The following is a 26,371-nucleotide window of genomic DNA, read 5'->3' as shown; positions in this document are numbered from 1 at the left end:
ATGTTTACAGAGCAAATCAGTCTTCCTGCCTTTCTCTTACCTTAATGAATATATATGTATAATAAAAGATTAATCTTCCACTATGACAGCTGTGACACTTTAAGGACAATATACTTACAAGGAATTAATCTTTGCCAAAATTGTAAAGAAATGGACTTCATGAAGTATTATGACTGTCTTGAAATCATTACTTAAAATTCACTGAAGTATTTTTGCTTTATTGCCCCTTATTGAAATTCACATTTTTGGTTTCCAGGAACCTTTCTAGTAAAATTCCATCAGAAATTAATTGCCTCAATGGATATAGCTCTTCTTTTCCATAGCTCTTTTGTGTAACACAGAAGAAATACGTGCAAGATAGTGAATCAGAAGTTCTGAAGCAAGGAGTATGTGGGAAAACCAGATCCAAATGCTTCTCCAAAATTTTTATTTCCTACAAATACTATCAAGTACAACAGAATCAACCTTTTATAGACTGTTGTCGGGATACTAAGCCCAGGAAGTTTTTTGACTGATTATATGTTTTCAATTGTAGGAAAACAACTTTGGTGGAGCGTCAATTGCATTGTTTCCTCTTACAGTTACTTCTTACTGCCTAAAGCTATAATGCTTTACTGCCTAAAGCCATAAAGCCTTCCTAACCTGTAGAATGAACTCAATCTCATTCCTATCAAAATGAAAGAATGTTCTAATCTGACATATGTAACAAAATGTTGTGATGGTCAATGATCTTACTGGTATTGTAGAACAAACCTGAGACAGACTGAACTACTTTGCTCGTGATCATTTCTGGTATGATCATTTCTGGTATTTAAAAGCTTTTAGCAGAAAGCAGATGTTTATAAATGTCTCCTGGATGAGACAGAAGAAAAAATTTCAGGGCCTAAAGATGACAGCTGTTACCACAGAAAGCAATGATAATACAAACTGAGGACAAAAACAATATTGGAACAACATATATTATTGTCTAGTTTACCTGCGGTGGTGGTTTCTTTTTATTCTAATTTTTAGTATCTACTGACTCCAATCTTCCAGTCAGAAATTTCATCATTCTGAACCATCATTAGGTTCAAAAAAGTTATTAAAGTAGCCGTACAAGATGCGCTGCTCTAAAAATCTAAAAGTGAGAGAGGAGACGGAGCAGGCAGGGAACAAGTCATGCCGGTAAACCCACCTTATGACCAATTACCATCCCGCCCACCCTCTGAACTCCTTCTTGCTTCCCTTTCCTATGTTTTTACTAAATCGTCTCTTCCAAAAATCCTCTCATGCCATAGGTCTCCACAGTAATCCTTTCCTCCTCATCAGCCCTCAGATAAACTGTAGGGCAGTCCTATCAATTTTCTCAAAACCCTTCCTTCCCAGCCGTCCTCAGTATCAGCTTCTCTTCATTCTTCTCTACTTGTCACATACTTGTATCTTGACTTACACTCCTCACCCAGACAGTATGATGTCCTTCTCTTCCAGTATCACTGTGATGATCACCCCATGACTTCTCTACGTACATTCCTTTTCATTCCAAAGAAATCCTATTTCTTCCCTCAACATTTTTTCCCTCTAATATAGTAGTAACATATGAGAAAAAAAAAAGTACAAAATAATAGCCCACAGGGTAGCATTACAAACGGTAAGACTCGAAATTAACTGCTTCTTGAAAGAAATATAAAAAGCAGTATGACAAATATACAATACAGTTCAGATCTACTGCTTACTAAACTGAAGTATTCATGGCTCTGTTGCATTTGTCTTCACAGAAGTACTTGATTATGATCATTAGAGTAATTAGATTACTTTTTAAGTGAGATTGCACAGATTCTGCTCTTGGTCCAGTACTACTAACTGCAAAGTAGGAAAATGGAATAAAAAAGACAGATTTATGTAGTACATAAAAGTGAGTTGAACTACTTGCCTGTAATAATTTCTGTAGGACAGAATCACAACTTAAAATAGGAAGTTGGATCTAAGTCTAATCTAATTTACTCTAGCCTAATTTAAAAGAATTCTAATCTAATTTAAAAGCAGAAAATAACTGGCTAGAAGCAGCCCAACAGTAGTCAATCTCAATTAGATAGTTATTACATCTCATATTCTACTGCTGCACAAATTGTAGTATATTTTTCATCACACATCACAACAAACAACTGTGTGATGTTCTTGAAGAAATTAGAAACTTCTTTCTGAAATCTGTTAACTCAAATGCCCTGCAGCATATTGGCTGCCTGTGGATACGAAAGCTCAAGAACTGCACACATCAGACAGTTCCAGCAAGACCAACAAAAATAGCAAAGGTTTAAAAACATAAAATAAAAATAGAAGACGTGCTAGGGGAAAAAAAAAAAGAAGTATTCGGTTACTCAGCAAAAATATGTGGTTAAGAAGATATATGACAGAAGTCTTTTAATATTCAGAAGATTTTTATACCACTGAGAAGATGAAGACAATCAACTAAGCTTGCATCAAAGATTCAGATAACTTCTTGGGAAAAAATGTTCAGCTATTTGAGGCAAATTACTAAAAGACTATTTATGTAAGTTATAGAATACCCTCTACTGTATATCCTTAAGTGCGTATCAGAAAAGGGGCTGGATATGATGGGTTCTTGAGACTATCATTACTGTAAGCAGAAAAATCATGTTTGGCTGAAGGCTGACAAATGCTGTAATTGTAACATGACACACAGGCCTGTGGCATTGAGACATATTGACCAGAGCCAACAAAGTAAGGAAGGTCCATGCAGCTACTATTTACAGCCATAAACCAAGAAAAAAGTAAGAAAAAAAAGTGGGCAGTAACATTTCACTATTACTGTTCTCACCAACCATCCTTTCCCTCAAAATGTATTTGCTGTTTCACCGCTCCTCACACACATGTTCCTACTCATCATGTTCCGTATTCAAAATCAGACGCCACCGCTTGGCAATCTATAAGGGGAGAATTAGCCAATTTCTCCTCATCCGAAAAATTCTCACATATGTGGAAGCCAGACAGTGTTATTTCTTTAGAATAATTCACAGAAAAAATGACATATATTCCAAAACCTGAGAGGATCATGACAGAAACTATTTCTCATAAAACCATTATTATTCATTTATCCCACCACATGGAATTAAATTGAAAAGCAGCTAAACAAAAGTTTGCTTTTGCTGTTATCTGCTCCACTGTGTTAACAACATGTCTCCCCTCCAGAACAGTAGTTGCGCTCCTTCCAAAACTGATGAAAGGAAAATAGTGAAAGAAAAAATTATGGGTGAAACTGTCACAACTGATTCCTAAAGTGATATTTCTGCATAACCAACAAGCATGATCGTATTTTCCTCTAAATCAAACCCTTATACCCATGAAATTAGCAAATGTTTAATGAATTTTTTTTCCCCTGTATTTATATGCAGCAGCTAGAGAAGACACATTTCATCCTTCATTCTATAAAATGCCTGAGATTTTGCCTTCCTCGAGCACAACTGTAAACATAGTTAAGTGTATAATGAGGCAGCACAGTTGAGACCTTTTCCCCATTTAAACACCAGGAAAAAGACAGTATCAAAAAAGAAGTGTATTTCCTCTGTCAGGGTTTCTACCAGTCTATTTCAAGGAACAGACCATTCTATCACAAGTGATTAATTCCTTTTTATTTATTGAAGCTACTTCACTTAACAGCTACATGTTCTATACATCCTTATGGAAACTCTAAGAACACAAAAGGAAATGTTTTGTTTAGATGAAATTCGGTATTCCATTGTTATTTTCCATAGTATCCAGACATTATGATTTCTTTAAAATCCAAGTAGCAGCAAACCTCCAAGGATTTGTAAGACATCATAAAGTGGTTAATGTATTAAAAATTAACTCATTTCACAATGCAGATTTGAATAAAGTATCATACTGTATCCATACAGATTCACAAATACTTTTGGACAGAGCTCAGGTAACTAGACTAACTAGATTTCAATCAAACTTTATTCTAGGGCCAAAGATAGAAGAAAATACTTGGAGTTTGAAGCACTATTAAATGCTACATTTAAATGTTTGGTTTGGTGTACTATCACACAGAACAATTTCAGCTTTAAGTAATCTCAAAACACAATGATTTTATAACATAAATGAGAAAACAGGTTATTATATTGATATTCTTTTCCTTGTGCGAGTGTGGAGGGCTTTAAACTGAAGAACTTGCGGGGTGGGGGGCAAAGTCACAATGCTCAAGCCATCCCATCTGGCTGGGATTAAGTGAGACCAATAAGAGCAGTGACAAATGTTCCTCAGTTGCATCCCAAGCTGAGAAGCAAAAGATCAATAACCTTAGGGGTGGGCATGGACACGGCAAATCCTCTTGCACCCCTCCAGGGAAACCAGCATGCTTGAGTTCCTCCCTGAAATGTCTGTACACCAATGCACGCAGCATGGGCAATAAGCAGGAAGAATTAGAGATCTGTGTGCAGTCGCAGGGCTATGATCTCATTGCAATTACAGAGACATGGTGGGACAGCTTGCATGACTGCAATGCTGTCGTGGATGGCTACACACTCTTCAGGAAAGACAGGCCAACAAGGAGAGGTGGTGGAGTTGCTCTGTATGTGAGGGAGTAACTGAAATGTATTGAGCTCTGTCTGAGGGCGGATGAAGAACAAGTCAAGAGTTTATGGGTTAGAATTAAGGGACAGGCTCATATGGGTGACACTGTTGTGAGTGTGTACTACAGGCCACCTGACCGAGAGGAGGAAGTTTATGAAGCCTTCCACAGACAGCTGAAAGTAGCCTCACAGTCACAGGCCCTGGTTCTCATGGGGGACTTCAGCCACCCTGACATCAGCTGGGAAGGCCATACAGCCAGCCACATGCAGTCCAGGAGGTTCCTGCAGAGCATTGATGATAATTTTCTGATGCATGTGGTGGAGGAGTCAACGAAGAGAGGCGTGCTGCTTGACCTTGTACTGACAAAGAGGGACTGGTTGAGGATGTGAAGGTTTGGGGTAGCCTTGACTGCAGTGACCATGAAATGCTGGAGTTTAGGATCCTGCGTGGAAGAAGCATGGCAATAAGTAGGATCAAACCCTTGGATTTCAAGAGAGCTAACTTTGGCCTCTTCAAGGAGCTACTTCAAGGAATCCTATGGGTCAGGGCTCTAGAAGGCAGGGGGGTTCACGAGAGCTGGTCACTGTTTAAATATCACTTCCTCCATGCTCAGGATCGGTGCATCCCCCTGAGCAAGAAATCTAGCAAAGGAAGCAGAAGACCTGCACGAAATGAGAAAGGAGCTTCTAGCGGAGCTCAGATGGAAGAGAAAGGTCTACGGAACGTGGAAACGGGCTGGGGTGGACCTGCGGGAGAGCAGCTCTGTGGAGAGGGACCTCGGTGTCTTGGTGGATGACAAGCTAACCATGAGCCAGCAGTGTGCCCTGGCTGCCAAGAAGACCAATGGGATCCTGGGTTGCATTAAGAGGAGTGTGGCCAGCAGGTTGAAGGAGGTTCACCTCCCCCTCTACTCTGCCCTAGTGAGGCCTCATCTGGAGTACTGTGTCCAGATCTGGGCTCCCCAATTTAAGAAAGATGAAGAGCTACTGGAGAGAGTCCAGAGGAGGGCTACAAGGATGATGAGGGGACTGGAGCATCTCTCCTATGAGGAGAGGCTGAGGGAGCTGGGCTTGTTTAGCCTGAAGAAGAGAAGGCTGCGAGGGGACCTTATAAATGCTTACAAATACCTGAAGGGTGGGTGTCAGGAGGATGGGGCCAAGCTCTTTTCAGTGGTGCCCAGCGACAGGACAAGGGGCAACGGGCACAAACTGAAGCAGAGGAAGTTCCAGCTGAACATGAGGAAGAATTTCTTCCCTCTGAGGGTGACAGAGCCCTGGAACAGGCTGCCTAGGGAGGTGGTGGAGTCTCCTTCTCTGGAGATATTCAAGACCCATCTGGACAAGGTCCTCTGCAACCTACTGTAGGTGACCCTGCTTCGGCAGGAGGGTTGGACTAGATGACCCACAGAGGTCCCTTCCAACCCCTACCTTTCCGTGATTCTGTGTCAGGAGGATGGGGCCAAACTCTTTCCAGTGGTGCCCAGCGACAGGACAAGGGGCAACGGGCACAAATTGAAGCAGAGGAAGTTCCAGCTGAACATGAGGAAGAACTTCTTCCCTCTGAGGGTGACGGAGCACTGGAACAGGTTGCCCAGGGAGGCTGTGGAGTCTCCTTCTCTGGAGATATTCATAACCCACCTGGATGCAGTCCTGTGCAGCCTGCTGTAGGAGACCCTGCTTTGGCAGGGGGTTGGACTAGATGATCCCCAGTGGTCCCTTCCAAACCCTAACATTGCACTTACAGAATAAGTAACATCACCTCAGGAGTATTAAACTTTAAAAGCAGTATTGAACTAGTAGATATGTGATCAAATCATATGAACAGACAGATACACACAACATTTAAATGAGAGCAAAACATATCTGCAAGCATATACCTGTACTCCTGCAGGAGAACTTTGTTTTCTCATCACAGAGTCGTGTAGTTCCATTACAGCCCTTTTCATCACTACCGTCTTCACAGTCCTTCTCCCCATCACAGCGCCACAACTCAGGAACACAGTTCCCATCAGGACTGCACTGAAATTCCTTCCCATTGCATCTTCCAGGAGAAGGAGTTTCTTAAAAAAAAATAAGAATTATATTGAAGAACTTGCTTATGTAAGTTTTTTCCATACCAAGTCTACAATGACTTAGAATCCCCCGTCCTAACCACAGCCAAAAATCATAGTCACCAGGTATAACGCTCAAAACTCACTATTTCTTTCTAACTCATCACTCCAGCACAAGCTCCAGGCAAGCTCTTTATCATCCTGCTCACTTCCCTTCAGTCCCTCTTCCACCACAGGCGCAAGGTAAATACCAAATTTTTTTTTTTTTTTTTTTTTTTTTACACAGCTGTCAGACAAGAATGCATTTGGAGGTGTAAGGAGGGCTGAGGAAGAAGTTTTCCTGGTGCTTTATAAGCCCTGCCTCTCACCCTCAAGTTACATTTCCTCCTCCTTCACTGTCCTCTTTTTTCCAGCAAGGCCCATATCCTAGTTCACAAAACACGAAAGGTCCCACCTCGGCTCTAACTGACACAGGAACTGTGGCCCCAACACCTGCTTGGCTTGTGCTCTTTCGGCACTGGCAGACCAGTGGTAGCCTTTCTGAATTCCACAGCAATGAACGCCAGCTCAGTCCAGCTATGGAATCAGTCTTGAATGTTTCAAAACACAGTAACTATGTGACTTCAATTATTCACATAGCTAATTCTGAGTATTTTCTAGATGACAGCCTTTTCAATTTTATCCTTGCCCTCTTTTTCCCAAACTATTACCACTGTATTTCTAGTATTTCATAACATACTAATGACAATAACATGTACTGTAAAATAATGCTAAACTTCTACATTCCTGTTTGTACCAAAAAAAGCATTATATGAATACATTTTTATAGCACTGCCTATAAAAACACGGTTTATCTTATTAGAATTTGCCTTGTTGTTTTTCTGAGTAATCTACATTCTTGTCTTCTACAAGGAGAAGTTGCTGGACAAGCATACATCATGTAGCAGAGCAGGACAAAGATGATGCATAAACTGACAATAACTGTTTAAAACAGTGCTATTTCAGAGACAGAGGTGCAAAACACAATGTAATGTGGTACTGTATAAAAAGGTAGTGTGGGACTAAGCTCCAAGATCGACATGAACGGGGAGAGATTGAGTAGTTTAGTTCCAGACCAATTAGTTTGATATGATAAATAATAAAAAAATTTATAAATATATAAAAATACAAGTCCAATACAGGACTGTACTCATGCACAACATTCTGCTAGTTCAGCTACATGTATGAGATTTGCAGCTAGATTAAGAAAACAAACTCATGAAAAAGAACAAATGTATATCATGTAATATTACGTTGTGGAAAAATCTGGGAAAAATTCTCTCTCATTCTTAAATGATTATTTTTATCCTTTGCTACAAGCATTCTCCCTTTTCCTCCCCGCCCAAATAAATGCAATGTATGTGGGACTGTAGTTTGTTAATGCTTCAGTAACACTATTAAAAAAAACAACCCCAAAACAAACCCCAAAACTTGGATCACACAAAATGAGAGTGTTACTGCATAAAGATGCCCCAAAATACAAATGGCTACTTAAGGAACGCTGCTTACTCTTGCTTTACCAAGGCAGCACACATCTCTGTAAAAGGACAAACATCACATTTAGCATAGTTCAGTAAAGTAAGACTACAAACTTATCTGAGTGTAATACCCATTTTGTTTTCAAATGCATTCTTCTTCTACGATACACTTGTGTGTTATCATATTACACCTGACATATTTTACATTCCAACCTTTACCAAGGTTAATAGCATTTTCTCTTTTTTCCACTGACTGAAGATGGCTCCTCTGTATTTACAATAAAGTATTGTCTGGGTTTATAAGTATTAAAATGTGGGAAGAAAAAAAAATAGCTGACCTTCCTTGCTGCAGTTTGTTTTGGTTTCATCACTGAAATCTCCACAGTCGTTGTCACCATCACATGCCCAATGTCTTGGGATACATCTACCATTGTAACACCTGAACTGATCAGAAGAACAGGAGTGGACACAGCCTAGTTCATCACTTCCATCACCACAGTCGTCATCTGCAAATATTAATTTTTTTATTATTTTAAAGGATTAAAAATTTGAATAAAAGGTGTGAGGAGAAAAAGATATTTCTAAAAAGGCAAGAGAGAAATACTGTGCAGTAAATAAAATGGTACATTTACTGCCCACAGGCATATGGTTAAATTATTTCTAATGCAACTAATTCCTGAACTCTAATTTACCAACAGCACTTGACTCTCCATCATTTTGCCTAGTCTAACCCCGTACACTTATTCAGTTATTTAATCACAGATACCAGCAAGCATGAGAAGACTGTAGATTTTCTTCATTTCGTCAGTCATATGAAGGCTTCCAAACACAGTGGTTTTACTTTATTCTCGGTGATTCGTTAACTTAGACAGTTAAGTACACACACAAAGACCTCCATATAAACCAAAATGAAAACCTGATGTCAGAACTTCTTTTCAATAGTATTACAAATGTTGTTTGCATGCACAGTGCAAGGTGGAAAAAGATGGCAGTGCATAAATAAGGGTCGAATGTAGTTTCTCGTTACTCTAATGTTATAGTCATTACAGCAATCTTAAGGCAATTCCCATCATTTGAATGTCATCGCCAAGGGAAGGAAAAGATAAGTATGACTAAAGGGTCTCCTTCCACAGAATTTCAGTAAGCACACTGTGATAATCTGGGCAATTTGTCTACCTATAGCTACGAATTCATGTCAGCCTCATAAAATTATAGTAATGTCAAATGCTGTGGTGGATGAAGAACCAACCAAATGTTATTAGGATTGGTATGACACCACTCCCTTATCACAAACTCTGAGAAAAGAATCATTTGACCAGCTGTCATTCAAATATGTATTCTTTCAGACAAAAGAAATCACTACCTTGTAAAGCCTTCGTGGCCTCCCTCCTGAGGGAGGCTATTTACTACATTGAACTTGCCACAAACAAAAAAATCAGAAATTTTGGTCACCAGAACAATTTTGTTTTCTAAAAGTAGAAAATACTTTCATAAGCGATAGCTTAGCTTCTTTTTTTTTTTTTTTAATAATGTAAGTTTGCACCACACTTCGTTCTACAGAATATACTATTTGTAACTATTACTATACCCACTGCATCGTTCCTTCTATGAAATGTCAATATTGGCACTTCCTAGGTCAGGTCAGTAGTTTAAAAATACTCTAATCTCCAACAACTTACAAACCAAACTGGCAATATCAGTGTCAGAAGAAGAGAGTATCAAAGCAATATTTAGGCAACATCTACCCTATTTGTTTCAGATATAGAACACTAGGTACTTGCCTGAATCACACAGCCATTTGCTGCTAATGCATCTTCCATTTTTGCAAATAAATTGAGATAGTGGCTCACACGTTGGGAATTCTGTGAAAGTGTTCAAAAAGAAAAAAAACACTCTTTAATGTATATCCTCTTTGGTAATATTCTTCTACCCTCTTATACACATAAATTACACCAGCATGTTGTATTAAACAATTTCACCTGCTAGGTACTCAATCTGGAGAGGAAAAAAGGTGAGACACCAAAAGAGATGAGAAAAAGGCTTTTAACTGTAAATACTACTTCAAACCTTACCCTTCCTCAACACTGACCATTGAAACGCATGATTCTCTGTCATCTGACATGCTCCTGTATTCTCATCAGATCACGGCTGTCTTTGCCACTAAGCATGCTAATATTTATGATTAATTATAGCTTGATGACTGATACAAACTGTATTTTCAATGTGTTTATTTATATATAAAAGTTCTCCAATCAAAATAACACTGCCAGTAAAAGATGGGAAGTGGAAGACTACAAAATGAGAAGGTTAAGTACCAAGCACAAGAATAGTGAAGAAATGAAGTTACTCCACACTGACATAATAAAATCCAAAATTAAAATTTGCAATCATTTCCTCCAAGAATTCAAGTAAAAGCAGCAGAAAACTGAGATAACACAATTTATAGACTCATCTATATTAAACACAAAGTTTTTTTTTTTCTATAATCTATTATGCTTCTGCATTGAAAAACTTGAATTTTTTCAGACTTCTGATATCTATGTTGTAGCTAGGTGTGTGCATTCATACCTTTAATGTGTTAAACAGTGCTTGCACTCATTCAGTTGGGAAAACACAATATCTACTTTACAAAACCTGGTAATTCATAGAAAACAATCCAAAGTCTAACCTCTTTCAAAAGGAATAAGGAGGAGCCTACATTCTCTATGCAGACATCAAGAGAATAAGACACCTCTCAGTAACCACTACCTTATATGCAAACCATATTCATATTCTCATACAATGAGTTGTTCTAGTGTTGTTGCAACTGAGCCAACACAGCTAAACTTCACAAATATTCTGACAATTAAGCCATGTAATTAGTCTGTACTGAAGGGTTTTTCTAAACTTCTAAAACATGCTGAATAAACATAACATTTCCTGAGGAAAAGAACTGAAATATTTAATCTATGAACTTCTGACTTGGGTTTGCAGCCTTTGGTGCAGAAAACGTTCTATAGTTAATTCAAAAGCTTAATTTTTTTTTGTGGGTTTGTTTTCTTTTGCCTTTTTTTTTTGTTTTACAGAAGCTCAGGGAAAGTTTGGCTTCGAAAGAAGTCACATATGAAGCACCAAATCAAACCACCTGCATCAAATAGTAAAATTTAGAGATCACCAAGAACATTGTAAGACTGAAGCAATCATTCTTTTGCTTCAACAGAAGAAAAGGGTGGGAAGAAAAGTTAACACTGATGAGAACGCTGTCAATTACTTCTAGAAAGTGGGGCATTTTTTGTTTAATATGAAAAGAGGCTATTTTTCTTGGGCAAAAACATTACACTGACAACAAAAAAACTGTTCCAAGACAAATAAGGTAGATGTGGAAGTACGATGGTACTTAGCTACAACATATGCCTTATGTGTTTCAACCAAAGCTGAAAGCAATTTTTAATTTCACTTTCTAGCTGTTCAATGATTCTTCTACAAATTTAACTCTTATATTAAATGTAATTTTCCCCTTTTCTGTACACAAATGCTTTCATGACTTAATCTGCTTTATGTTCATCTCTCTACCCATGACCTATATAGACACAGAAACTAATCAAAATGAGTTGCGATCCTCCTTACCACCACCCCCCACATCTCATGACTGTCAGCCCACCACAGCCCTTCCAAGGATGTGATGCAGTATCTCCAGTGATTGCTTCTCATAGCCCCAGTCTCCACCACCATCCACAGCTCCCTCACATCCCAGAGGACAGGCACAACACTTCCCCTCGCTGTCCCTGTGGTCTCCCCAGTACTCCTTTCCTTGCCCTATTTCACAGCAGAGATGTGCATCCTGCAGCTGATCCACAGCCATCCCTGCGCTGATCGCTCTGCAGACAGACAAAGCAAGAAGGTGCCTCCTGAGCTCACAGGGAAGTCTCTCAACACTGCAAATAGGGATCTCCTTTTTCTCTGCTATCCAGCCATCTTGTCAAAGCTCCAGTTCTTTGATGCTCTGCTACTCTTCTGTTAGTATTGCAAATGGTGTGACGACAAACTGATAAACAGATGGGCACAAAAAAATAACGTTTACTTTAGGAAAGTGGTAGAAAAATAAGGAGGGTCTCTTTTCAAATCATCTTCAGCAATATCATACTTCTTAGTAAAATTGATTGTATCTTAAGAAAAAGTGTAAGCACTGTGGCACTGACATAATCTTTCCAGTCCAGCTGTACACCAATATAGGTATGCTTAAATTCTTGAATCAATAGGAGGCAGAAGTTATTCATAGCTGAAGACTGGTGCAGTTAAAAATCAATTATTTGTAATGGTAACAAAAAGCAAGCCATTATTTTATTTTTAATATAAAACCTTGTGACTATAAGAAGAATTTTAAAGTGCTTCATAGGAGAAAATACATATCAATAAATAGAATAGCTAAATAAATGCCATCAGCATGTCCATTATCCATCAAATTATAAGGCAGAATGAAAAATATTTGACACATTTGCACAACCACAGTGATCGACGATAAATAATCAAGATTCTAAAACATGAAACCTATGTAAAATATGGCCAAACTGAAAAACAGCAGGTGAAATCAATGCCGACTAAATGATCTGAAGAAACTTCCAGATCAGCTGACAGGATACCACACAAAACACATGGGAAGAAATTAAAAAGATGACATTAACATCTGTATATTGATAAGATGTCTAAGAACACAAGGTACAGCTAATCAGATAAACTACTCTAGTACCAAGTGCCATGCTGTACCATCACATAGGACGTCATAATTTCAGAGATTGCAAAATATAGTGAGTCCACTGGGATCACCTACTCTGCTTCCGTACACAACAGAACTTACCTGATTTGCAGCACGGCAATTAGAAGTCTACCTTAATAATAATATCATTTTCACTCACATAGTGATCTTACTTTGATTTAGATTCTATCTCGTCACCTATTTTGAAGTAACTGATCAGATATCAATTACTGTCAATACAAAATTAGCTTTCTTTTTTTCTGGTTTATGTCACCATTAAAAGAAGAGAAAGAAAACAATAAAAAAATAAGACAAGAGAAAACAGGTGAATATTGCAGGAAAAGTAACAACTATTTACATGCAAAAATTATGAGAAATCTTGGACGCAGTTATAGAAGGAGGAGACGCTGAGAACTACACATGGACTTAAAAAGTAACAATTTAAACTCAACTAATGGGTATTAGCTAGTTGCCAGTCAGGAATAACTCAAAATTAGACAAAATTTAGGGATCATTAAGGTAATATTTTTATCACTTACACTGCTTTCATAGTTTGATTTTGATTAAGAAATAATTTATTTTTATAACAGTGAATCAAGTTAGGATATCAGCTATATCTGAGAAAAATATAGGTCTAAATACCAAGTACCCTAACAAGTACACTTTAGATTTTTATTTTTTTTGTGCACAACCTGTCACTTTGAGTTTACATGTTTGATGCTACTGAAATATTTAGTTCGCATTCTTTATGGAAAACTCTTGAAAAGTAATATCAGAAACATATCTCATTGTATTGCGACACACTTACTTGTATTAGTAAGTCAAATAACATCCCAAATATTGCCTTGCAAACAGGGAACACCCTGACACAGTATTTTGCAGACAGCTCATTGACCCTTTTGCCCTCAGATTCACAGCAGCTACCTGTGACCTGCCAAACAGATGAAGGCAGTCACGCGGACTTAGAAAAACCTTAATTGTTTGGGAGCAGCTGATGAGAGAGAGTGCGCTTCTCTGCAATATCTCAGCAAAGCGGCCATCAGCAGAGCTGCTGATACTCTCTCATGCTGTAACCAAGAAAGACTAATCATCTTCTGCAAGATACAACATCAAAACATCCTTCTGTTCAAACTTTAAACAGTCTGATTTTATTGACATCTAGAATATGGTGAGGGTGAAGAGGTATGTGGCCAAGATAAATATCAATTTTCGAGGGTCACAGTATTTGATCATGTGCTGCAAATTAAAAAAGTGTTAAGCTGACTGATCTGCATGTTTGGTAACATAGTTAATTCATTAATAGAAAATGCAGACATTGCTTTGGGTTTATTTATTAATCAAATGAATTATATTCGCTACTTCGGAAAGAATATTATCAATTCATGTAAAACCAAAAAGGTCCCTCAAATTTTTTCTATATGTTCGTTTCTGTCAGTCTCAAAAAAAGATCCTTATATGTTTAACTTTTTGCAGAATAATTTTACTGTTTTCCCCCCAAAAAAATTTACTTACCACAGGATGTCATTTCATCGGTTTCATCTCCACAGTCATCCTCCCTGTCACACAGCCACGACGTTGGAATACAGCGTCCATTCCCACAAGAAAATTGGTCGACCTGACACGTTCTTGCTGTCAAGACAAAACACTCCAAAAATGCAAGGGAAATGGACCAAATCTGTTAGGTCTCTTGGTGCATGTCTGTACGCAGAAGTTGCAGGTCTGGAGGGCATCTCCTGGCCTGCTGCAGATTTTGCCTGACCTGACTAAACATCATTCACCTCTTTTGATTTCAGAGAAAATCGACGTCATCTGCAGGACTCTGTTCTACCTCTGTTATGTAGAATTCTTAGCAATTTCTTCAATATATGAGAACATGAAATTTTATATGCAATTGTACAAAACTAAGTGGTAGAAGAGTATTAATCTTTGATAAAATTAGTGCTAGAGTTGAAGTCAACAAAAATCAGGGCATAACTTAGAATATTAATAAATTGTATTTTGTAACATAAACAACAATCTAGTCAGATTCATATTTACACACAAAAATGGTAATATAGGATGTGTATGATGTGCCTCCCTGTTCTTAGAATCTTTGCCTTTACAAATATTCAACTGTAATTATCATTTAAAGGAAACGAGGTAAGTTTTTCTGCCGAAGAAAAAAATATCACTAATAGAAATCATGCTATGTAACTACATAAATTACTTTAAAAGCTGATGAACAGTAAAACTTCAATAAAAAGCTAACATATAAAACTGACATTACCTGTATTTTTTTATTTAAAATGTGAAACCATAACTACAATGCCAGTGACAGTGACACAGATTCTGATTCCAAATTTAAGCTTTTAGAGTTCATCTATATGTGGTTCCACACTTTAAATAAATGATTGATATATCAGAAACCCCAATAATCCAAAGATTATTTCTTCATTTGCTGTTCTCATTTACCATTTTCCTTTTTCTGCATAGAAATAGCCCAAAATACAACAGCAGAATATAATTTTAAAATATTTCAAAGAAGTATTTTTTTAAACATGAATAGAGTTTTCCACTGCAGGAACAAAAGGAAAAACAAGAACGCAAAATTCAACCCATAGCCAACTGACACAGGGATGCAAAATGTGGTCTTCAAATCAGATTCTTAGCCTACAAGCACACAGATGACTATCAAAGAATATCACGAAGCATTACAATCCGTGCTAATACTGCAGAGGTGATACGACTGCGTTTGTGCTGGAGTGCTTTTAGCCAGACCGCCCAAGTAACAACCAGAACAGGTTATGATACATACGAAAATTTACATCAAGGAAAATGAGTTCAGGGTGTATGTTAATATACATTGTATGCTGTCTATCAATGCATTTCAGTGTAACATCATCTGTAAAGTCCTTAGCTTGTTGATGCCTGATGCTTTGTATATCAGATATTTAATGCTTGCTCAGTGTACTCTACCGACAAGCACTAAACATCACATTCATACAAGCAAAGGACAGATTTGGAGCTCCATGATTTATTGCAGTGGAGTAAGTAAACAATCTTCATCTTGGTATTTCCTTAAAAATCCACTATACCGTTAACAGCTTACAAATGAAAACAATTTCAAGCAACCAAGGGGAAACTGAATAACTAATTATGCTTTTGTCAGCATAAAATCAAATTTAGTAGTGACATAGCACTCATCACAGCATGTTAACAAACAAAATTCTAACTGCCAAAAAAGATTTAGCAGGGACAAGTTTGTACCTAAGCAGTGCTTTGACAGTCAACCCATATGGATAGATTAAGTGCTGAATTACTTTGGAAAGCACAGTAAAGCATAAGGATTAAGTAAAACGTAATTTGTATTCCAGCCTTAGTGGCATCAAAATCTGAAGTAATTTAAAATGGCAATAATCAGATTACTAGTAGCAGATTGGTTCAGTTCAGAACAGTCTTGAACTGTTTATGAAACTGGAGTTTGTGAACTTTTATGCACAACCAAGTAAAATTTTTACCTGCACAGGTTTTATTTGATTCGTCTTCATTATTACCACAATCATTAGCTCCATCACAAAGCCACCTCTTGGGAATGCAGCGATTGTTTTGGCACTTAAACTGATCATCAGGACAACTATGATTGACTGGGGAGAGAAAAAGAAAATATTTTTCCTAAGAAAATCATCAGAGAAAAACAGCTGAAAATACATTAAGTGGTATTCCCTTGTGATGCAGTTAGTATGGTTATCCCATATATCTAATCACCATGATAAAAAAATTGTTCAGCAAACCAGCCAACTAAAAAATACTACAGTACTTCAATCATAAATTAAACAATAAATAGTAAAGATTCTCCTATCATACTAGCACTAATATGGAGATCCTCTTCTATTTACTACTAGGTGATAAAAGCATTTTACAAGATTATTATTTCCTTAAAGAAAAATATCCTCAATCACGTTTTATCAATGTGATGAGGTTTGCAAACTGAAGTGCATATAAACAAAAGAAAACACCAAAGCTAACGGATATAAGTTGCTAAGCGCATACCCAAAATACTGTACCACAGCGATCAGGGATTTGGGCAGGTTATAAAATGCTTCCAAAATGACGCACATTACTGTCAATGGCCACACATAGATCTGCTGTTTACTTACCATGAAATTGTAGGTGTCAAGAAGTGAAATATGCAACACAGCGTAAAACTGACAAATAATCTGGTATTCCAGAGCGCACATATCTCTCAAACCTATTTTTGTTAGCTATCAAATATCATGGGAAAGATGAACACTGAACGCATAGAAATTATGTAAATACTACTGGTCTGCTTCTGCAGGTGCGGTAAGTACGTATGTTCTGCTTCTTTTATGCTAATAACAAGCTCTATTACTAGCAGATCTTCCTAATCTTGATCTACACAAGAGCGGTAAACCAGACACAGTTTCAAATGCTAGGTTAAAAATAATCTGAAGCTATCTTCCACCCACTAAGCCATTCACAGTCTCTTTTTCAAAGCCTAACATATATCTGGAAACAAACCGTATTTAAAATGAAAGGACACCTTGCAGGCTTATCCTTGACATTTCAGTAGCTTTTATCTTTGACCTTTCCACCTATTCTTTCTATTGAAAACAACACAAAGCAAGTGTGGTATCAATAGCATATGAACCCTTCAAGAGTCTGTTGTGTGGAGGGTGCAAGAACACTGTAAGTAAAGATTAATTAATAATCTGACCGGAAAGGCATTCCAAGTCTCATAACACTTATGAAGCAACCTAATTTGCAACGTGACTGGAGAACAAAACTGTTGTCATCCATGTAATAAAATTAAAAATGGAAAACTTCATTTTTAAAAAACAAACTTCAATACTAGACATAGATATTCTTTTCAACGGTAGTTAACTTTTGCTCATATATATTTACTAATTTGTAATGACTACTACATGGAGCTTTCAAAATGCCCAAATGCAGGAAAAAAAGAAAAACTATGTCACAGCCATACAGAAAAAGAGCCAGGCATTGCAGAGAATCACAAGCTCAGTACGTATCAGCAACATCAGGCCAGTGTGAAGCTGGCAAGATTCACCCAGGGATGTATAAACAGGACTATCAGCCCTCACAGACTACTTCTCTCAGCCTAACCAGCTTCACAAAGGCCTCAGAAGAAGCACATACATCTGGTTTTGGACATCCAACCCCAAGGATCACTTGGCAAAGTTCAGAAACGAAATGAAATCTAAAAAACCGCATAGTCTACGGGGGGAAAAGAATACAGCTTAGAGCTATTTTGTCTCAAAGAGATAAGAACGAGAGCCTATGATAAGAGTTTTCAGACACAGAACAATGCTGGACAGCAGAAAAGTGTATCAGCTCTTCATGTCTACAACTGATAGGGAAAAAAATTAATGTATTGTCATTTCAGTAAAGAAGATTTGGTTAGAGAAATAATCTAATGATAGAAACAGGAAGCACTGGAACAAACTGAGTAAGGAAAGGAATTTTCACTGCTGCAGCTCTAATTTTATAGCAGGCTACCTAAATACCTTCCAGGAATGACACTGATACGTAATTGGGATGTTTTCTATTATTTTTCATTTCATCTTCAGGACTCCTCTAGAGCAAAAAAAATCAGCTCTAGTAAAACAGTACTTTTAAAGACACAGTACATCTAATTTAAAAATGGAAGCACGGGGGGTTGGTTTGCTTGGTTTTGGTTTGCTTTTTTAGGGTGGTTTGTGGTTTTTTGGGGTTTGTTTTGGGGCTTTTTTTTTTTTTTTTTTTTTTTTTTTTTTTAAAGAAATACATTACAGAATCACAGCACTGTTTAAGGTTGGAAGGGACCTGTTGAAGTCACCTAGTCTAACCCCCTGCTCAAGCAGGGCCAACTACAGGAGGCTCCCCAGGACTGCCTCCACGTAGGTTTCGAATACCTCCACAGACAAACTCCACAATCTCTCTGGGCAACCTATTCCAGTGTTTGATTATCCTCACAGCAAATTTTCTTGTGTTCAGATAAAATGTCATGCACTTCATTTTGTGTCCACTAGCTTTTGTCCTGGTAGTGGGCACTACTAAGAAGAGCCTGGCTCCCTGTTCAGTCCATCTTCTCCCATCCCATACACATTGGTAACATCCCTCCTGAGCCTTCCTTTCTGCCCTGGCTGAAAAACCCCAGCTCTCCCAACTTCAGGGAAAGATGTGCTAGTCCCTTAATCATCTCAGTGTTTTAGTCTTTGTCATCATCTTAGTCCTTCCTGGACTTGCTCTGATAAGTGTCTCTCTTTCTCGTACTGGGGAACTCAGAACTGGACACAGTCCTACAGATACGACCTCATCAGGGCTGAGTAGAGCGGAAGGATCACCTCCCTCAATCTGCTGGTGATGCTCTTCCTTAAACAGCCCAGGATGCTCCTGGCCTCTTTGACACCATGAGGTGAATTGCTGGCCAGTGGTCATCTTGTTGCTCACCAGGACCCAAGGTCCTTGTCTGCGCAGCCGCTTTCTAGTTGGATGGCCCCCAGCATATACTGATGCCTACAGCTACTGCTCCCCATATGCATTTCTCCTTGCTGAATTTTACCACTTTCCTCTCCATCCAATTCTCCAGCCTGTCAAGGTTCCTCTCAACGGCAGGACACTCATCTGGTGCATGATCCACTCTTCCCAGCTTCATATCATCTGCAAACTTGCTGAATATGCACTCTGTCCAAATCATTAATGAGGAGGTTTCTGGCCCCAGCACTAACCCCTGGGGTACGCTGCTAGCAACTGACGTCCAGCTGGACATTGTCCCACTGATCACAAGCCCCAAGGCCTGGCCATTCAGACAGTTTCCAGTCCCTCTCACTGTTCACTTACCTAATCCATCCTTCGTCAGCTTGTTTATGAGGATGTTACGGCAGACAGTGTCAAAAACCTTACTAAAGTTGAGGTAAACAATATCCAGTGCTGTTCCCTCATCCACCAAGCTAGTCACATCACTGTAGAAGGGTACGGGGTTGGCTAAGCATGACTTCCCCTGCGTAAACCCATGCTGTAGTCCTTCATGTGTTTGGAAATGGTTTCCAGGACTAGTTGTTCCAGCACTTTCCTAGAGGTTGAAATGAAGCTGGCCCTGCTTTGTGAAGGTTGGACTAGAGATATTCTGAGGCCCCTTACAAGCTGAATTATCCTGTGACCCTTATGAAAAAGTGCAATAGTGGGAAACAAAGCAAAAAATATCAGCATTTAAAGAATCAGAAATGATGATGTCGAAACCAAAAGATGACAGCTCTTGTACTATGCTATGAAACCAGTACATAAGTGTCATTAGAAAGGACTACTACTATTATATGCAAGAAAAGAAGAATATGAAAGAGTTACATGAGTGACTTACGGATTATCGCTTTTGTTTGACTCCCCTCAGACTTACATTATTTTGTTTCCATTTTTTCAAATAAAGTATGAATTGTGGGTTAAAATCTAAAAGCATACATACAGCAAATTTCAGAGCGCTCATCACTGCCATCCAGACAGTCATCATCCCCATCACAGCGCCAGCGATCCTGGATACAGCGCTTATTGTTACACTGAAACTGTTCAGCTTTGCACAACTGCGGTAGCACTTCTCCGTGTTTAACTAGGAAAAATATCCAAGAAGCACATCTATTTTACCAGCTTGATATATACAGAATGCAATGCTATGCCTACATAAATAGATATAAATACTTGTTAACACTCTTCAGAATGTTTTTTAGTAAACTTTGCATATTTGAGGTAATTCCACCTGAAGCCTGTAGCAGCACGCATATCTGAGTGTATGGTTGAGGTAATATATTTTTAATAAATGGTAGAACTCAGAACAGAATGGCACTCAAACTGTTTTTTATATTGGTGCTTAGATGATAGTGTAAAAATACACGTTTAAAATATTGCAGTGCCTCATCAACAGTGAAAAAAAGATATTCTTACAGACACAGACCAAATTCCGGTGCACGTTAAAGGGCTAGAAAATGATTACTGAAAAGCTGATTCTTGTATCCAAGCAACAACCCAAACACCTGCATTATGCACTGGTACAGACTCAGCAAAGAAGAAAGGATAAAATTCTACTGAGGTAGAATTAAGTAGCAAGCTATAAGCTTATTGATAAATCCAGACAGATAAATTTTGCAACACGAGGTTCTGAATGCTTAATGTGCCAATACCACACACCACTCTATGACTATGAGGAACACCAAAGTGCTTGGAAAGAGCCGGGCAGTGACGTGTGTTGGTGAACAAGCAGGAAACCTGCTTTATTCAGACCTGAAAGTGTCTAACCTCTCTTCCTAACGCCTACATTCCATCTTACCAGTAAGAAGTCCACCTTCCACTATTTTCTGCTAAAAATAAAAATAGTTTTCTTTAGCAACAGTGATGGCTCTGCCAGCCACGCATTTGGGTCAAATTCAAGGTAACTGCAAGCTCAATAACCTTCATCATGTTATGAAATAATCCTTACGCTTTACTCGTCTCTGCTAGACTTATTGCTGGAGATCTAGGTAAAGTTTTACAAGCTACACTTCATGAAATAGATCAATGAGATTTACAAAGAAAAAAAAAGGAGAATTTTGAGTAAGTCACAAATATTAGATCTAAATATTAAAAAAAAAACCCTTTACTATGTGATGAGCTTTTATATTTTATTGTAAATCCCACACTTTAATACTAACACTTTTTTTAAATGGCGTTTCAATGAAGATATCCAAGGAAGTGACGCAACAAAAAGTGAAATTCGCATAGTCTGTGTCAGGACCTATTATATATAAATTTATCTGCTTGACACGTTTTATGAACAGTTTCAGCATGAATATTTTCTATGTCAGGCTTTAATTTAGGATACTTAGTCCACATAATAATCTGAAACCAGTTTATATAGGTTTACTCACATTTTCTGGTATTTCTGATATTCTTTGAAAGAGGTCAGTGGAACATGTAAGTGATTTATGATATCAGACATTATAAAATATTATCTAACGCATTTTGTCCTCAAATATTGTGTACTTAATATTTTGTCTTTTTTGAAAAATCTTTACTATATTTAATAAACTCTCTTCAATCAGAATCTTTCTTCAAGGAATATTTCTTTGCCTTATAGAACTGCAAAAAGCCTCCAGGAGACTGCATTTCTTGTTTTATTTTCAGATTTTACTTGACATCTTAACAGTAGCATCAACTCAGATATCAATTAAAAATCTTACTCATGCAGGTTGTACTGTTTTCCTCCAGAAGCTGATTATCAGCACAGGCACAAACTCTGCCTCCAGGAATGGCTAAACAAAGAGTGCTGCAGCCTCCATTATTAACACGACATGCATTATCACCTGTGAAAATAAAAAAAGCAACTTTAAAACTAACAGCTATGCTAGAAGAAGACATTTTTGTTTTTTTAGAACATTAGCACACAAAGAATTATTTATAATTATTTTTCTCTTATTTTAGGGACGCATTATTCTCATCGTTTGGTTACTACAGGTTATAATATTTAAACAATTTTAGTTACAGGCTGCAATAACCGTAATAATAATAATAATAATAATAAAAAAAAAAACAACTACACCATCAGCTCACAACATTCTATCTCCCTTTTTTATGAGAACAAATATTACACATTATTATTTAATCTCACGCAGCTACATGCATCTAGTAGCTTTAAGAAATTAAACAGCATATAAAAGAATGTTCTGAAGTATACTGGCATCTGCACATGTTAAAACAACGTGACTACAAATGTAGACTAAGAAAAAAAAAGAAAGGCAATAAATTAAAAGTCTAATGAGATCAACAGCAGATAGAATACAAGGCAGATATTCCACTACTCTTTTCTGAAAGCATCTGTTATTTTGCTGCCTTCTTTTTCTGTGTTATTGTTTCTTCCCCAACACTGTACATCGTGTACACAAAGATACTGACAGCTGTCAGGTGCTTTAATCAGCTACCAAGGACTGCTGCATCTTCACTGCCTTGTTCTTTTGGAAAGCAGACTTAAAAGCAAAGCCCACTGAAGCAAATGTTACGATTCCTGTTTCTGTCACTTTGGTCATGACCTGATTGCTCAGATATGCACTGCTGAGGACATTCAAGGGCTCAGGACCAAAGCTCTGTTAATTTCAAGTGTTGGTGATAACTGACTGTGATCAGACAAGCTACAAAACTTCATGTCTGCTGAAACTTTAAATTTAAGTTATTTTTCTTCATCTTCCTGTCCTAGTAAAAGCAGATGTTCCTTTCCTCCACACTTCCTTTTTAGGTGTACAAAACACCAGCTTCCTAGGTTGAAACAGACTCCACACAATTTCCTCTCCTCAAAGCACTACCACTTCTCTTTTCATTGAAAATATAATACTAAATTCTCACAGAGATAGATACAGACACGCATATTAACCTGTCTTGTGAGAGCCATAGCTGCATGTGCAGGGAAGCATTTTCAAATTATGAAATAAACATCAGATAACTAGCAAATAATTTCAGATTTTGAAAATTTTCAAGTTTTAAGATGCATCTCAATACATCTTACGCTACAGTCCTTGAACATTTCATAATAATCTATTCCCAGGTTTTTTTCTGACCCAGCACACATCACTTCTTAGAAGTAAACCTGTCCACAGTTCATTAAAACCCCAATGAACTTTCAAATAAATTTGTGTAAAATAATTAATACAAGATTCTGTAGGCCACTGTGGTACTCGTCCTTTCAAGCAGGGTGTGAGGGAGACGGCAAGAACACAGCTGTATAAACACAGAAAACTGGAAATCTCTATGAAGTGGGAGGGCTAGATCACAGTTTTAGATAGAGCAGTTAAATTTAGACTAGGCACTTAAAGTACTTTATTAAATCTTGACTTCATGTTTTAGACTAGGACCTAAAACAAAAATCAACTCCATTGTTATATATGTGCTCACCAAAACCCAAATAATGTGAACACAACATCAAAAGAGAGATGTATTTCCATCTAAATCTTGGAAAACCTCAGATACAGAATCTTGGAAAACCTCAGGAAAAAGTAGCCTTGAAACTCTCTACCTCTTTACAGGGCTACTCATTATGCAAATCAAAGGATGGCAGTAACGCAAAGATTTGAGATGATATCAGAAGCTACCAAAACAAACAAACCACAACACAATCTTCAGAAGTGAATCCAGAATTATAGAGCACAGGTCAAAGAGATTTGCAATTATTTAATTAAAGAATATAGATGAGTTTGTCAGATCACTAAAAAATGACAAGGCTATAAAATAAAAGTCTAAGATAAGTATAGAAAACTATTTGAAAACCCATGATGATTCTGAAGCCGAATGCAAGCCTAAAACAAACAAAATAAAAATTAAATCACTAGATCAAAGTCAACTGGTCTGTCTTGAAGATTAAAGGTTCCTACTTAACCTCATAATTGGGATGACAAGCTACAGCAGAGTAGGTTACTTGCTAAGTGATAAAGGAGAGGATGACAACAAGGAAAAAAACAAGTAACAAGAGTTGAAGCAACAAGATCCTAGATAAACAGATTTGTAAAGTGAGCTTTAAGTGAATCTTGAACTTGAAGGTGTAATGAGACCTTCAGTCTCGTCAGTCTTGCTGGAGACTCCTAGCCTCAAATGTCTCCTGAAATGCAGCACAACAAAAAGATGAATTGTCTTTACTGAGTAAGCTGTGGAACTCATTTAGCTACCAAGTATTTATGAAATTAAATTTCCTCAACTGCTGTTCATAACCGCTATTTTATATGTGTGTTCTTAAAATAGTCCCAAAATTTTAAAACTACTTTCAAAGTTGTTATCATAGATTTCATATTTTTGGAAGCTTTTAAAACAGCTGCTGCCCTGCCACTTGCATATGATTTAAATTCCACTTTAATCTGCTAAAGATTAGGCCAGAGCTAAAACAACAAGGTGCATGCATCTCAGTCATCATTCTGAGAAAAAAGAAAAATTAGGGAAATCATATGCCTTTAATCATATAATTTAAAAGATTCTCTGAAGTATTTATTACTACTTAGAAATTATTATACTTCTATGTTTTCATGAGTATTCATTTCTGTTTGTACCTTCCCATAAACCTAACCTCAAGCACTGCTAAAGTTGTGTAAGCCTACTTTTAGGATCATACTACACATATGAAGAGCAGCACCCTGAGGCTCAAGCAGCTCTTTGCAATCTGAGGAGTTAAAATACCAACTGATTTCAGAAGATGCTATTTTAACTGCTGTAAATGGACTTGCACAAGAATTCCTTACACACGAACAGCAACCTCCCCTTCCATAGCAAGGAAATACCCATAGCCTTGGCAGGTTCATATGCTGACCGTAAATCTGATTCCTATGATTACTATACCTCCCACCACCTCCCCATTTTTTAAGTATTCCTGATGCATGTAGACCCAAAGACTACACCAAGGAATGTAAGATGAATTCTAATCTCTGAAAGCAAGGAAAAAAAGTTCTTCTGCAATAGGATCACTCCTCATGAGATACAAAGACAGTGAAAAACACCTCTTTTTAAGGAGAGACCAAAAGAAGCTTAACGTTGCTACCCATAGCAAAGCAGGATTGGCACAGTCAAGTATCCTGTAAAAGAGCTCCTAATACAAATGCCAGTCTCAATTCAACCATGCCAAAATGAATTGACATGGTTTCTGCTTGTACAGAGAGTAACAATAACAGCAGCATCAAAACACTAAGCTCAAAATATCAGAGCCAAATGTTTCTAAGGGACACGTGCATAAGTTATAAAATACAACTCATACCATAAAATGAACTACTATGGTTTTCTCTGTACCACATGGTTCAGCTTTGATCTTGCTCTTTCAGCACAAATATACCAAAAAACACCAAAACCTTATCTTCACTTTCTTTAAAATAAATGCTTATGCTCCTTTGGGAGAAATGCAAGATCTGTCTCACTGAGCATGACATAAAGGGAAGATCCTGAAAGATGCAGTTAGCTTACGAAATTCCAGTTGCAGTTTCAGACAAAGAAAGCAGTAATGAAACAAATTCTATTTCTCAAGATTTAAGCTCATTCAGCTAAAAATGTCTAAAAGGTAATATTTTAGCCTTGTATCTCTGGTGTTAACTTATTTACAAGCTAATAGCAACTGCATTAATTTTTAAATCTCCCTTTTTTCTAAAAATAAAGGAACTTCCTCAGTACCAAATCAAGCAGCACAAGTACTAAGTATTTAAAGCAATCGCCACAGCCTCTGTTAGCAGACCCAGTTCAAAGCATTGTGAAATTTGGCCAACTTGAGGATAAGTCTGTGGGTAGGTTTTGCCTCAAAAAAATCCCAAACCCAACAAAACCCCCCAAACACACTGTGTTTTCACATGACTCTGGAAGTAAGAGTGAGTACCTGAAAAGCATCTGTCATAAGGGACACACTATTACAATGACCTTGACATACTACAGTTCGGTTTAGGTGTTGAAAATTTAGATGTTGCAATAACAGAAAGGAGAAACTTTCAGCATTGCCTCCACACTCATAAAACCAGAAACAAGTTGGCTCTC

At 37.6% G+C, this 26,371-nt stretch overlaps 1 protein-coding gene across 3 annotated transcripts in view; it reads right to left on the bottom strand.

The window, feature by feature from the left end:
- Window positions 1-26,371, bottom strand: part of LRP1B (LDL receptor related protein 1B) — a 760,762-nt gene that overhangs the window by 256,752 nt on the left and 477,639 nt on the right. For all 3 annotated transcript variants that reach the window (XM_075430359.1, XM_075430360.1, XM_075430361.1), the window contains 7 exons: window positions 22,069-22,191; window positions 20,325-20,465; window positions 16,366-16,491; window positions 14,381-14,497; window positions 9,918-9,998; window positions 8,475-8,642; window positions 6,446-6,628 (listed from right to left, as the gene is read on the bottom strand). In XM_075430359.1, coding sequence (XP_075286474.1) covers window positions 6,446-6,628; window positions 8,475-8,642; window positions 9,918-9,998; window positions 14,381-14,497; window positions 16,366-16,491; window positions 20,325-20,465; window positions 22,069-22,191 — 939 coding nt within the window. The remainder of the gene's footprint in view (window positions 1-6,445; window positions 6,629-8,474; window positions 8,643-9,917; window positions 9,999-14,380; window positions 14,498-16,365; window positions 16,492-20,324; window positions 20,466-22,068; window positions 22,192-26,371) is intronic.

This window comes from Opisthocomus hoazin, chromosome 9, assembly GCF_030867145.1.
Source record: "Opisthocomus hoazin isolate bOpiHoa1 chromosome 9, bOpiHoa1.hap1, whole genome shotgun sequence".
Classification (NCBI taxonomy): domain Eukaryota; kingdom Metazoa; phylum Chordata; class Aves; order Opisthocomiformes; family Opisthocomidae; genus Opisthocomus; species Opisthocomus hoazin.
The sequence above is the reverse complement of the archived record's forward strand: the minus strand, read 5'-3'. Positions and strand labels throughout refer to the sequence as shown.